Genomic DNA, 14935 nt, shown 5'->3' with positions numbered 1-14935 from the left:
TGAGAAGGAGGTCCTTTCATCAAATCTTAGTTGCTTCAGCCACCTTGAAGGATTCTGCCTTTGCTTTTACTAAAAGTCAGTGTTGTCACAACTGCTTGTCTTCTCTCATGTGTATGCCCTCTGCAGAACTAACAAGGATGGCCCCTTTTCTCTCTCTTCAAAGTAAGGATGCTGAAATCACACAGTCAGAAAAAAGGAACTCCTTCAAATGCATGCTTCTTCCCCTATTACTCCTTCTGAACACTTGGCACACAGGTGTCATACCAGAATCTTGGTTCTAGAGAACCAGCCTTGCACTCCAAAGGGTAGTGTCGCACTGCGATAATAATGTGACATGTCTGATGCCAGAGATAAGTCACTCTGACAATGAAAATGCAAGACATCTGTCTTTATTGCACATTTTCATAGAAGGACGCTATACTAAACAGTCAAAAAAAAAAATCAGGTATCTTCACACATTTTCCCCCTTGGCTCTTGATCTATTGTTTCCCCCTGAGTTTTTCTAGAATGAGCTAACTTACCAAATGTAAAATGTACACAATGAGACTGACTATAGTTTCATTCCAGATAAACTTAGTAAGAAACACACCCTTGAACCATGAAGACTAATCGAGCAGGTTAATTTTGTTCTATCCCTTTGTCAAAATTCAAATTCCAGGTAACAGACGAAGTTTCGCCACAGCGTCTCCGAGACATATTTATAATAATACAAGAACTGGACAATAAGCCTTGTCATTGCCAAGTTGTACAAATGTTTTCACAGGTGTTCAGCAAACAGGTGCATTAAATCAGGAAACTCGTCACTGTGACTTTAACAGTCAATTAGCAATGCACGGGGTTCTTTTACAGTCAGAACTTGGTAACATAGCATTGCCACGGAGGTACTTCAGAAGACACGTTCCTTTTACATTTCTGGGGTTTTCATAGAAATCCCTGGATTTAGAAAACCAGAATAATGCGCTCCATATGGATTTGCACAGCAGCTGGGAAGGAGTCCGTCACAAGCAGCCACTACTCCTTCCTAGTCTTAGAAGAATAAGCCTGTGGTTCTATGCTAACAATCCCCATTTTATTTCACAGCGAGTTCGGTTCTCCATCTCACAGCCTCAGTTTCTTCTTTCTCTCACCCCTCAAAGTTCAATATTGAATTAAGGCTCTGCTGTGAGGCTTAGGAGGTCTTAGTCTTGATTTCTAACGTCATTTCAGGATGCCCTGAAGAAAGATGCGTGTTCTTTATATTCTTTATTAAGACTCCAGTGAGCTGAGCTGCCTCTCGAGTGTCCACTTGTTGCTCTGTCATCTTGGAAAAAAAACATTTTTAATCCTCATATCTATCATCAGAAATCTGCTTTCTTACAGGATTGGAATTTAGAAAATTATATATATATATCAAGCTATAAATCTCTATTCCTACTAAAGCATTTAATGTTTGTCTCAGTTTATGTCCTAATGTCTGAAATATGGAAAACTAAATTAGCCAAATGAAATATTTTTTTAATGTCAGAGAACTTGTGTTATCAATATATAAAAACCAGAATAAAAAATATAAAGCTTCATTGTAGAGGGAAATTCTACCAAGCACACAATTTTGAAAATGAGTTCTTCTTGTAAAGGATCAAATATGCTCCGCTCCCCTTAGATAGGAATAGGGGCTCCTTGCAGGGCGACAGAAAGAGAAGCTAGAACTCTTTGATCTGTCACATAATTCATTACGTTGTGTTTTATAAGCATCTCTTTTCTGCAGCCATCAACTAGGAGTCTAAATTGTCAACAGCAAAGGGAAAGACATTTTCAAGGATAAGCTTTGCAACCTTTTTACTGTCGCTCTCTTTGGCGTTTGTGATCTGACTGTAGTTAATTGGGGAGTGCTTACTCCAAATGTTTCCTGAAGTTTGTCTTATCGTATTCATGGCACTGTCAAAAAAAAAAAATCCTAGATAAATGCAAGCTCTGTTAAGAAGAGTTGTCCCCCCACCAGATAACAGACATCCTTCTCAGTCCAGCATGCTGCAAAGTTGGGGTAGGATAACTGGGGATGGAAGAATGCATACAGATCAACTAATAAACCATAGAGTTGGGGTGGGGTCGCTGGAGGATAGGAGAATGCATACACCAGGCTGGCCTTGAATTCACAGTGATCTGCTTCCCAAATGCTGGGATTAAAGGCATGAGCCACCACCACCGCCCCGCTTAGGTTATTCTCCTGGGACATAATCAAGAACTTTAACATAAATTATATGCTGGTAAATGGGATGTATGCTGTTCACCTGTCAGTGAGGGAAAGGTCGACCTGAATTACTGTAGCTGATGAAGATGATTGTGAGATCAGTATCCAGTGTATCCGTGATTCAAGGTAGATCTAATTTGAATCCAGTCCGTCTTGGCACCATGTCTTCTCTGATTTAGAATGTTTTCTGTGAGCAATAACACAGTGTCTCAGAATGGCAAAGTTGAAAAGAATAGTGCTTATCTTAACTTATATTTCAGGTGTAAAGGAAACCATCTTAGAGCATCATATGGCAAGAGACAAAGAATAGGTGCATCGTTTCTAATGCTTCGGATCTGTTTCCTTCTCCTTCCGAAGCCATCAGGATTCAATTGCGTGGGCTCTATCTTTATTTAATTCTAATCACTTCACAAAGACCCACTTCTAAATACCATAGTAAAAGTTTCTGCCAGCGGCAACCAAATCTCACATAGAAAGCTCTAGGAGGCACAAACTATATTTCGTATACATCCACAGCACCATCCTTTCAACACTGTTCAGTTGTGGGACTGTTCTAATTCACTGTATACAGTCGTTTTGTGCCTGGCTTATCTTCATTTTCATAAAGAATACATTTGACTTTTGACTCTGCAGCATAATCCCATGTAGTTTTCCTGGTACCGTACTGTAAAATTGAATGACTATCTTAGTGAAAAAAAATATGCAATTCAGGCACTTAGAGGTATATTTTAATTATCTGTAAGGATTATAAAAGTAAATGTAATTGGGTAGGTAGGATGCTAGAACAATATTTATGTGACCATACACAATAAGAATAACATTCATTTAGAGTGTTGTGCTGACTTCATGTTTGTGTAGGGTGCATATACTTATATAAGCATGTGTGCACATGCGTGTACTGGTGTGCTATGCACACCTGTCTATGGAGACCAAAGGTTAATGTGGACATCATCTTCAGTTACCCTCAGCCTTAATTATTAGGTCGGGATCTCACTGAATCTAGATTTCATCAGTAGGCAACACTGACTAACCGGAAGCCTCAGCATTTACTGGGGTGTCATTGCACCTCGCCTTACTACAGGTGCCAGGGATCCACACTCAGGCGAATGCTTATGCAGTGAAGAGTTTGCCAACAGAGCCATCTCCTCAATCCCTATGACTGCCTTTGAAGAATGGTGAAAATACCAGACAGTCTTACCTGTCTGGTAAAGATTTCTTTCTCTATCATGGCTTTAGGGAAAAAAGGCTGTTTTGGAAAATCTGTAAGTGTTTTGAGTAGTTCACGTGGTAACATCCCCAAAAGAATAATTACAGAATTCCTTCCGCCCGTAATCTTTTTTCAAATTTTCCCCCCAGATACCAGGCGATTTAAAAGAATGATATATGTTCATGTAAGAGTCATGAGTGGCTCTGTGACCTTTTTTTGTTTCTTTAATTCTTGTAATTACTTCTCTTCATTCCTAAATAATGAAGTTGAATGCACTGACCCCTCCACTGCACTGCCCAATTTGCCTTCTCCTGTGAGCCCATCCTCAAAGTTCATTAGCTCAGTAATAGTGGGTGGTAGCATTCCTATGCTCGGGACATCTTCCCCATATATCGACAGTGATGAGTTTTGTACCGCCCACCTGGAGACAGAGGAGTTGATGTCTCATACATGGGGAACAATTCGGAGGATGCATTCAGAAAGGGATCTGAGGTGTATTTTTGTTTTCAAAACTCGGGAAGTATAAAGAACAAAATGAACTGATTGGCATTTTCGTGTAAACATTTCAAGGCAGCATGCTGACATATTCCCACGGATAAGTGATGCTAAATGTCAACCTGAATTAAGTCATTTGGCTAAATCATTTGCTAACTGATTTGGCAATTTTGAATACTTCTTATCTCGCCACAGACAGAGAAAGGGAAATGCATTGATCACTTAGGGCACAAAAGAGGCCATTTCAAAGCACACAAAAAACTCAAGTTGGAATCTGCTCTAGATCCTTAGTGCATAGCATATCGTCCTCATGTTTAAAATACATCTCTAAGCAATCTAACATCCACAGTGTTTTCTCCCTGTGTAGACAATCCATGTACTTACATTTAAATAATAAGCAAAACACTGATATATTCCTTCAAAATAGCTATATCAATTTGAGTGGTTAAAATTAATCCATGGAAAAAAATTTAGATCCGTGCCTCACCTTAAATTTCTGCTTGTTTGACTCTCTCACTTGACCTATGGCCTTGATGTTTATACTCAGCTCTGCCAAAATCACATGACTTACACAGAATTCTTGGCTAAAATTGGAGAAGAGATGCTGTTTCTGCTGTTCTTCAGAATGCATGACTGAGTATGATGATAAATTATAAACTGAAGCATAATTATAAATCTGTGACCATAGTTGCATGAATATGTGGTCAAACCCCTTAGAATAGGTCCCTAATCAGAAGAAATATTGCACAGTCTATCCTTCCATGCATGTTGAAAACAAAGGCCCCTCTGCTCCACAAAACAGCAATGAGGTATCGATAATGGAAAGACAGTCGGTACAATTAAAAGATTTCAGCATGACGTCATGTCATTGCTGGAGTATCAACCAATACAATCCATTGGCATACAAATACTGGAGATCTCTAAGGAAAACAAACTTATTGCCATGCATATCTTGAATTGGTATAATGTTGCCTTTTCTGTCAACTTTGTAAAGAACTGGTTTAAGTAAATATGGCCCTGTACAACCTATGAAAAATGATTTTGACCCGTCGATGCACTAGGATCTTTGTTCTCTGGACTTGCCTACTTTGGGTAAATGATTTATATTTTATGGTCCATTGTCATAGCTTTGGCCCTGGTTCAATTCCAATTTAAGAAAATACTTGAAGTGCTGTCTTCTAGCAGCATGCAAACACTCCAAGAATGTGATGCCTTCCAGAATAATCTATGCTCGTTATGCAAGTGCAGTCAGAGACAATTCTTTTCAGAGGAGAACAAAAGAGATTGGATTCTCTGTAGCTTAAATTGCTTCAAGAGTTGTCAGTGGTGGAATTGTTCATGTCTTTTGTGCAAACAAGGGAGACCGGATTGTGCATTTTTATTAGTCACCCAAGAAGCCTTCAGGTTTCAGGTTGTTCTTAAGCATGCAAATACCAGGGCTCATCTTTAAGAACCTCAAAAAATGTCTTGCATGATTAGGAAGTTAGTCATTTAACGTTTTGACAACTAAAACAATATAATGTTTAAAAAACTAACAAATTACCCTTAGAAGTAACAGGATACATCACTTTAAAATTGAGCAGCCCAGGGTTCTGTGGCGCCTTCCTTTGTTCTACTTAATCCTCCCTTGCTGTCTGAGAGTCCAATGTTTAGCAAATATCTGCATTGAATTCTAATAATACATGTTGGTGTTAATTCTCTGCTCGGTGAAGAAATATTATTTCATACATTAGCGGTTTTATGATCTGAGAATCAGCCTACCTTCCATAGTCAGTATTATTCTGGTGTGAACACTGCCTTCTTTATCAGTCAGTATTATTCTGGTGTGAACACTGCCTTCCTCATCAGTCAGTATTATTCTGGTGTGAACACTCCCTTCCTCATCCCCCTTTACAAACCTGATTTAGTCTTCAGCACAATATGCTACACCTTGTTTCAGAAGGCACAGTGAGGTCAACTTTGGGAAATGTCCTTACAATCCTCCTGTTCTTGGATTGTTTATCCCTTCTTGTTTTAGAAGCTGCTTCAGCCGTGGTCACAGACATCCCTTGAGGCAACTTTTCCATTTACTTTGTCCATGTAAGGGGAACAAATTGAAAGTTTTGCTACTGAGAGATTAAAATAAATACGTTGAGAGGAACATTCTCAAAGCTCCTGAACGGAGCACTGCCTTCTCCCTTGGGTCCATTGGCATCCTTACCCTACATGTTAAGGCTGCCAAGTCCAGTGTTTAGAAACATGCCAGAGTTTTCAGCCAGAAAAGAGCTTCTTTGCTTGTATACATTGAAAACTAAAAGGTAAAATATGATAAAATGACTTCTTAAAAGTGCATCACTATGAAAAGTGACCCACATGTATAAGGCAATGACTTCAAGATACTAGCATAAGTTTTTGAAATACTGGAAAATGATACATAACAGTGAATTCTTTGTAGGGTTAACGAAAAATCAATCACATATTTAAGAAAAAAACTCCCTTTGTGTGCTGAGTTTGGATCATGAGGCCTCACAGAGGTTAGGCATCAAAATTAGACATCTTAAAATGAAATTTTAGGCTGTGTATATAATTCACTGTGTAGAACACATTCTAGGTTTGCATGAGGCTGGGTTTAGTCTACAGCAAAGAAAGAAACAAATTCAGACAGAAAGGAAGGAAGGTCTCTATTTTCAACCATTAGTGATCACCATTAAATAAAAATAGAGCTTTATTATCATAAGACAAAAAGATTAATGATAATGTAGTATTAACTTGTAAGTCAGCAATTCCCACCCGTGAGTCGCAACCCCTTTGGGAGTTCAATGATTCCTTCCCAAGGGTCATCTAAGACCACCAGGAAACAGATATTTAGGTTATGATTTGTAATGACAGCAAAATTAGTTATGAAGTATGAAGTAGCAATGGAAATAATTTTTATGGTTGAGGGTCACCACAACCTGAGGAACCGTATCAAAGAGAGACAGCACTAGGAAGGTTGAGAACCACTGTCTCAGGTACACCAAAACCAAAACTACGTTCAAAGCCTTCAGTTCCATGATTTAGTATGCAAATTCTGCATCCTCTTTTTTTTCCTCCTTACAGGAAAACTGAAGACTTTAATAACAAACCCTTCCAGGTGAAAATGAATACAGGTATGCTTTTTGTTCTTTAGCTTGTTAGCTTTGCTCTTCAAGCCACATTGGTCCTACATTACCATAGCACTTATATTAATTGTAAATAAGTTTCTGGGTATATGACGAATTACTTTGCTTTATCATCATGTTCCAATCTCATAACCCAACGCTCAATTTTTATTACCTTGCCATTACTGATCTTTTATTGTATATTTTCTTTGTGTATTTGTGTGTTCATGTAGCAGGTACACATGTATACAGGGTGTGTGTGTGTGTGTGTGTAGACCACACAGGTTAATCTTTAGTATCATTCCTTGTTTAGTAATCCACTTTGATTTTGAGGCAGGGATTTGACCTGGAACTCTGTCCTGTGAGTCCCAGGTATCCCCCTGTCTCTGCATCTCCAGTAATTACTGGAACTGTCAGGCTCATGCCACTGTGGCTAGCTTTTTTTAATGTAAATCCTGAGGACCAAACTGAAACTTTCAGACTTGTATGGCAAACACTTTACCAACTGAGCGCTTACCTCAGCCATTTTTGGTTCCTGGTTTTTTATTTGTTTGGTTGGTTGGTTTGGTATGGTTTTTTTTTGTTTCAATTAGCTCTTAAAGCTGCTTGAAATTGTATTTGTACATTGAAGATCTCTTACTTAAAGTATGCTAGGCCCAAAGGCAAGTTGCTCTGGTGAACAGTATTTAAACTTTCCATTTTATAAACGGTTTATGTTGACAAAGTCAGCAGATAGAATTCTAAAACCTCATACAAAATCAATCTGATTAATTCCTTATTATCATGATACTCAGAAAGCCATAAACATGTTATTTTTAGACTTGCACACAGTATCCTTAAGTGTTTTAACACAAATGCCCCTGAACCCTGTGTTGTATGCTTTTTAATGGTAAAATGGTTTGTGTAAATGAATGGTAAATATATAAACCATCACTTGGTCCCACAGTTGACATAATTGGCTGGTAACTTCACCTTAACCCTCATTGTCAACAGTCTCATACACAGCATGCCTGCACGCAGTCAGTAAAGAAGACGAGTTTCTCACTGAAACCCTGTGGCTGTGTCACAGTTCAAGGCTGCAGAGCAGTTTTAGCCAGCCGCCCACTAGCAGAGCAAAAAGAAAGTCCAGGCCCTTCTTCCTCGTCAAGCTCCTTGCAGCAAAGTGTCTAGAAGAAGGATAAACAACTGGCTGGTTAGAGCCAGTATTTAATCCCTAGATCAAGTGTGGAGACCCGGGCCAGGTCCACTCCCTATGGCATCCTCTGAGTTGAAACCTGCTCAAACTGACCTCAGAGAACACTGCCCGTTGGTTCCCAAGGGCTGAGCGCACATGTAGATAAATGTTGGGACCAGTGAACAAGACAGGGTGTTTGGAGAAAGAACTGATGAACTCTCAAAAAGCCAAGTAGAGACATTTTTACAGGTGGAGATGGGCTTGCCTTCTTCAGTCTAGTGATGGCTCTCATTTCATATTGCATATACAATATAAAATGGACCATCATGAGCCCTGCTATGCAACCACAGAGTCCCTCCAGCAGAGAGGTCACATTAAGAGGCTGGGCTTACTCACTATTTCAGAGGTATCTCCTCTGAAGATGGAAGTTCTGCACAGCTTCCCAAAACAGGATCTTCCCATTATGAGAAACATGCATATATGATTATAATAAACATACTGTACTTATATATAATCTATTTAACAATTGGTCTACCCATTCCCATAATTGAATCCTAATAGCAAAGTAGGCACAGCGAAACTGGAAGATAGTTTAACTCTCTGAGCAGCCCAAATAGAAACCTGTATTTCTACAGGTTAATAAAGCCTTTCATTTATGCAGAGTGATCTTGACTCTAGACGGGCGGGCACGGACATGCATAAGATTGGGTTGCCTATGTGGATAAATTTACCTATGGAAACATGCAAATTTAGTTATAAGTTGAAACCCTTTACTTAAAATTCCAAAGTAGTTACAATGTTGCATTGAAAACATGCTACTTTAAAAAAAGCACAGACAACAAATACTTCGACAGAAGATAGGTACGGATTACTTTCAGGTACAAATCGCTTTTGGAGACAAATTATTGTCACTGTTTTTACAAAATTAAGGAATAATTGATTCCTGAGTAACTAATAAATAAAATTGGCTCACCTTACCTATCCATTATTAATGATATTTAATATTTCTTAAAACTCGATACGCCAGGTCTAAGACAGTGGCTCAGTTGGGTAAACTGCTTGCTGCTCAGTCATAATCCCAAACACCCAGGTAAAGAGCTGTGTGTGAAACAAGCACCAGGAGTGTCAGTGCTGGGAGGCAGGAGGAGGAGGGTCCTGGGGTTCCCTGGCCAGGTTAGCCAATCATCATCAGCGGGCTCCATGCTCAGTGAAAGATCCTGCCTCTAAGATTGAGAGAGAAGCAAGAATTCTCTTAGCCTTGACCCCTGACCTCCAGAAGCACCCACATGGACAGTTCATACAAATAAGCAAAAAATCCTACTTGTTAGTCACTAAGGTCTAAAAAATTATCTTATGTCTAATCTTTACTTTTAATCAGCTACATAACAAGCAATCCAAGGAATAAGTTTCATTTTAAAATGTCTACACTATGACCTATTTCTACTCATAACAATTGTGACCTATTACTTTCTAAGGCATATATGATAGAGTTCACTATCATTAAAAGGGGGAAAGATAATTCATAGACTATGGTTTACCCATCAAAGCATTGTTATCTAGAAGTGGAAACAACAATTGGGAGTAAGAGTACCCAACCAGGTTGGGGTTCGTAGATGACTATAAGGCCAGCACTTGGTTGCTTTGGGATGAGCTATGTGTCAGAGACAGCATCCTGATATTGAGTCCCTAAAAACATCTTCAAAATAAATATATAAGTAGAAACAGAATATTAATTTCTAGTGGTTTGTCTGTTTCACCTTTTAAAAAATAAGACCTTTACCAAGTGTTAGCAAGCAAAGAGTCTCCATTTACTGAGCCTAAAGATTTCCATACTTTTTGTCTCACAGTGATAGTGTCTTGAGTATTTTTTTTGTTTTCATGTTGCTTCTAAGCCTAAATGAAGTATCTAATAATTCTATTTATTAAGCAGTTTGGTGCAAACAATATAATAAGCATTTATGTCCCACCAATTTAAAAGTCACTTGTCAAAATAATACATGTGAATTAAAAGAGAAATAGTAATTTACTTTCAACGTACCCACAATTACTTAGTGGTATGTGTGTGCCTGTCATGCACTGAGACTTCAGACCAGGAAATGAAATTGGATATTAACTACTCTTGCTCACCGATCTAAAATGACTTTCCTAGGGCACTTGCTCTTTAAGAGAGCAACCCTCCATAGTCTAGCTCTTAGAAATACTATGTGATCAAAATATAATATAACCTGTCATACTAAAACTCTGAACTACTTCAGTCTAATGTTTCCTAAAGTACCCCTTGCACGCACAAAATTCTCCAGTATTCTCCGACAGCCTTGTGGATTCATGGAGATGGTGCAGGGCATCTCAGCGCACCGTGTGAACAGGCTGTGCTTGAACCATGTCCCTCGCTCTGCTTGTTCTGAGACGTTATCTTTTCAGACACTAAGAGATAAAATCCTACTAAAAGTGACGTCACTTTTCACTTTCAACGCCCTTGACTACCCATCCATTTTAGACCTAGTGACTAGATCTTGTGTCCTATGTGGTGCCCAATCAGACACGCTGTCTTTAGCAAATTGAAAATAGCTATTGGTGTTCTGTTGAAGGTATCTTCAGCTGTAACTTTCTACCATTTGTGTCTTTTCTACTGGTTCCTAGCTATACATTTTTAATTATTCTTTCAGGTTATTTGCATTTTCTGTTTCAACTCAGCTTTCCTGTTTAATGATTTCTTTGTTTAAAAAGTTATAATTTTAAGTCAGATTTTATGATAGAAAAGTTACACCAATTTTGTGGTCTACTGACCTCACTCTCTTATGATTTTTACCGCTAATTAACACATAATGCTAAATCTCTATTTTCTCGTGTTTAATTAATAGGCTGGGTATTTTTGCCTATGAAATAGAGAATGAAGAAAGCATATGACAAGATACAACAATTATATTCTCAGTTATTTTTTCATATTGTTGGTTATCTGCCTTGTCTCTCTGTATAGTCACCTTCAAAAGGAGAGCTAAGGCTGCTTTGACAAGCAGGGGAAGATGGAGAGCTATTTATTGTCCATGCTATATTACCAAGGAATGTGGGCGCAGAATCAGACTTCTGTTCAGAAATAGAGAGCTAACCTTTCGGTCTCGGAGGCTTGTCTTCCTAATTTAGAAGTCTCTCAGCTTCTCATAGCACGGAAAATGGCTGACGCGTGTGTCCATATTTTGCTTCACATTTTGATTTTCTCCATATAGATACAGATTATGCTACAACTATTATTCCAAAGTATAAGAGCGATTCCATCCATTAAAAAACAAACAGTCTCACCTTACGAGACCTAGATAGAGGTGGGCAGTCCTTGGGCTTCCCACAGGTCAGGGAACCCTGATTGCTCTTCGAGCAGATGAGGGAGGGGGACTTGATCGGGGGAGGGGGAGGGAAATGGGAAGCGGTTGTGGGGACGAGGCAGAAATCCTTAATAAATAAATAAATTTAAAAAACAAAAAAAACAAAAAAACAAAAAACAAACAGTCTCATTTCACTGTGTACGTCAGTGCTGTCCTTAACTTCAAACAGAATAACTATTTCAGAAGTGAGAGAAGACATGAAATTGCATAGCGCTGTGTGATTCCTTATGATGTGTGTTTATGAAGCATGTAATGCCTATGTCAGCTGAAAAATACTTCAAGAATTAGTGAATCAAGGTAACTCATCCCTGATTATCTTTAGTAATCATAAGAAGAATAGATTAAGTCTAATCAACTATTTACATATATAATCATGACACTTTAGGCTGAAAAACAGATAATCCCTCACTATAAAAGCTTGCTGTGCTGTTTCTAAACCTAGTGTGCTTTAGATACCAATTTTGCAAAGACGACTGAGCTCTGTATCGGGGATATCATTAAGTAAAAGGTGTTGAAAATTAAATGTAAGACCTTTTGTTTTGTTAAAGCATTGCTGCCTTCTCTGAGCAGACCCCTGGTTTTTCACTTCTGTTCCCATTTTCTCTTTTAGTTTGGGAGGAAAATTTGCAGGTGTATTCCACGATTACTAATGCTCGACTGTTCACCTTTCTCACGCGTGTCTGACACATCTCACTTTTAAAATGCATGACACTGCATGTGCTTTCTCTGTGGCCTCTGCTATTTCATTTTTTTTTGCTTCCAGATAGCGGTGGGTGTGCTCGCAAGCGTGCGGCCATGTCTGTCACGTTAACATCTGTGAAGAGAGTTCAAAGTTCGCCAAACCTGTTGGCTGCAGGTATAACACCACTAACTCACCGCGTGATACTCAAATGGCTCCACCTCCCACCCTCTTTCCAGAGTCATCCTGGTGGGATGGGAACAGACAGTTTAAATGCCTTTCAAATCCCCAATTATTTTTTTCTAATTCCAAGAATAGCTTCTATCCTTTCTGGTTTTGTTCTAAAAATAAAAAAGCCAAAGGAAACCGATACCTTGTTAAAAACAAACATTTAAAAATATAATTAAAAGTATCAGTCACTTGCCAAAAATATGTTAACTGCAAGAGTTAATAACTATTTACGTTCTTGTTATCTCATGAACTAAAGCAACATGATATTCGGAGAATTCAGGGTTAGGAAAAAAAGACTTGGTCAACATAGATCTTGATTAATGTGGTTCTTCTCAAAAACTGAAAACAGAAAACAGACCTTCTTACTTCTAGTATGAACTTTGGAATATATCAAAACCTTGATCAGTTGAGATCAATATGAACCCACAGGTAAATATACACTCACGAAAGCAGTTGAGGGGGTGACATGCCAGCATCCACTGAGGTAGCTCCTTTGTCACTAAATGTCTGTTATGACTTACCTTCACCTGTGACAGACTTCATCTGGAGAGTCTGCAGGGGGAGTGTGCAACATGGAAGATGTACCGGTGTCCAGCCAGTCCCTAGACCTTTAAAGGAGTAGTACACAGCTCCTGTTAACTGGCTAATTAACGGGTTGATGTGGTTGCATTCTGGGGTTTCCTTGGGTTGATTTATAAGATTACTTAGTTATTCTGCAGGAGGAGGAAAGTGAAGGCATCACTAATTTTATACCTCAGCCTGAGTTTTAGTCTTCTGTACACGTTTAGTGATCAGTTGGTACTGAGGATGTCCTACCAAGTGTTATGAAAGAAAAACAGACTTCTGAAGGTGACTTCCACCTTCTCGCAAATGGACATCAAGGTCCAAATTTAAATATCAAGTCAAGAGTCTCATGTTATCCTTCAAGCCATTGCAATGTATGTAATCTGATCTCATTTTGGGTTTTAAAAACACTTGGAATATGTTTGTCCATGCATGTATGAATATGAAGAGCTATTATAAAAGCTATTACCGGGCGGTGGTGGCACACGCCTTTAATCTCAGCACTCGGGAGGCAGAGGCAAACGGATCTTTGTGAGTTCGAGACCAGCCTGGTCTACAAGAGCTAGTTCCAGGACAAGCTCCAAAAACTACAGAGAAACCCTGTCTCAAAAAAAAAAAAAAAAAAAAGCTATAGATGTGTTTACACTAGGTGCATGAGATATGAGAATGATGAAAGGTAAAATAAATAAAAAACAGGTATATCATATCATTGGAATGCCTGAACCATGGATTTCACGAGCATTACAACCAAGTAAAACCTCAGCTGTGACCACTGAGGTACGTGCTAGAGAATGACTCCCTGTGTTAACAATTTGTATTTGTTATTACTTACAAAAATAACCCACAAAGGATAGCCTTGGGTTGAACTAGAGATTGCATTTGAGAGTCAAACTGTGTTATAAGCAATTTCATACCATTCAAGTTGTTGGGAACAGGCTAAATGCTTCACAGTCAGAAGAGAAGAATAAGCTCCAGTTCTGAAGGCCTGGACCTCCGACTCCAGCTCCTTAGAGTTCCAGGCTGCCTGGAAAAATGTAAGGCCATAGAATGAGAGCAAGAGATGGGTATAGCTCAGTGGTGAGACGCTTGCCTAGTATGTGCCCACCCTTTGGTTCAATTCCTTGTACCCAAGGGCAAGAGAAAGGAAGGTTGATTAGTTGATTAGATACTTCAGTAATATGAGCAAATAGTAGCTCTTGCCTGTTTTATGTCATTAGAAATAAGTTTTTTTTAACAGTCCCTTAAATTTTGGATTAAACTTTAAGAGAAATCTTTGAACACATGGATGCATAAAGTCTTCAAAGACTTTTTAAAGAATCAGGATCCTTTGTGCCCAGGCTTGCTGTGTAGCAGCCTTCACAATAACATGCGTGGAAAAAACAATGTATGTTTCACCATCACTAGAGAATTAAATTATTCTTTGGGATCTGTGCTAAACCCATCACCTCAAGCTTTATTAAAACATGCCCTCATCTTGGCGTTTCATCCATGGGCCTGTCAGTACCGTAGTTTACCATTGTCAGATCCCGTGGGTGAATCAGGATGAACTGCCCTCTGTTTCTCCCGCTTGACGTTTCTTAGGGTTCTGTAACCCCACATTGTGGTCACTATTGGGAGGAAACAGAACTGTCAACCAGAGAATTTGTATTCCAAGTGTCCTCCAAATTAGCTCACTATAACCTCTCTTCCCTACCTCATCTACATCCCTGGCACCTCCACAGACATGGCTCCTATTGCTTCACCACCACCACCATACACATATTTCATGCTTTTCTTTTCTAGCTTGGTCTTATCAAGCCAAGAGTAAAACAAATGCCCCATTCTCAAACAAACAGTTGCAAAGCATGTATGTATTACTGAAG

General features: G+C 38.9%; 1 protein-coding gene across 40 annotated transcripts in view; it reads left to right on the top strand.

Moving 5' to 3' along the window:
* Nucleotides 1–14935, top strand: part of Sorbs2 (sorbin and SH3 domain containing 2) — a 318492-nt gene that overhangs the window by 206569 nt on the left and 96988 nt on the right. For 30 of the 40 annotated variants that reach the window (XM_041632398.1, XM_041632399.1, XM_041632416.1 and 27 more), the window contains 2 exons: nucleotides 7008–7057; nucleotides 12363–12455. In XM_041632398.1, coding sequence (XP_041488332.1) covers nucleotides 7008–7057; nucleotides 12363–12455 — 143 coding nt within the window. Of the gene's footprint in view, nucleotides 1–7007; nucleotides 7058–12362; nucleotides 12456–14935 lie in introns of those variants that run through there. The other 10 variants (XM_041632408.1, XM_041632404.1, XM_041632409.1 and 7 more) reach the window with 2 other exon arrangements.

The sequence above is a fragment of the Microtus oregoni genome, unplaced genomic scaffold, assembly GCF_018167655.1.
Source record: "Microtus oregoni isolate MIOR12 unplaced genomic scaffold, Mior012 000041F_ref0000270, whole genome shotgun sequence".
Classification (NCBI taxonomy): Eukaryota; Metazoa; Chordata; class Mammalia; order Rodentia; family Cricetidae; genus Microtus; species Microtus oregoni.
The sequence above is the reverse complement of the archived record's forward strand: the minus strand, read 5'-3'. Positions and strand labels throughout refer to the sequence as shown.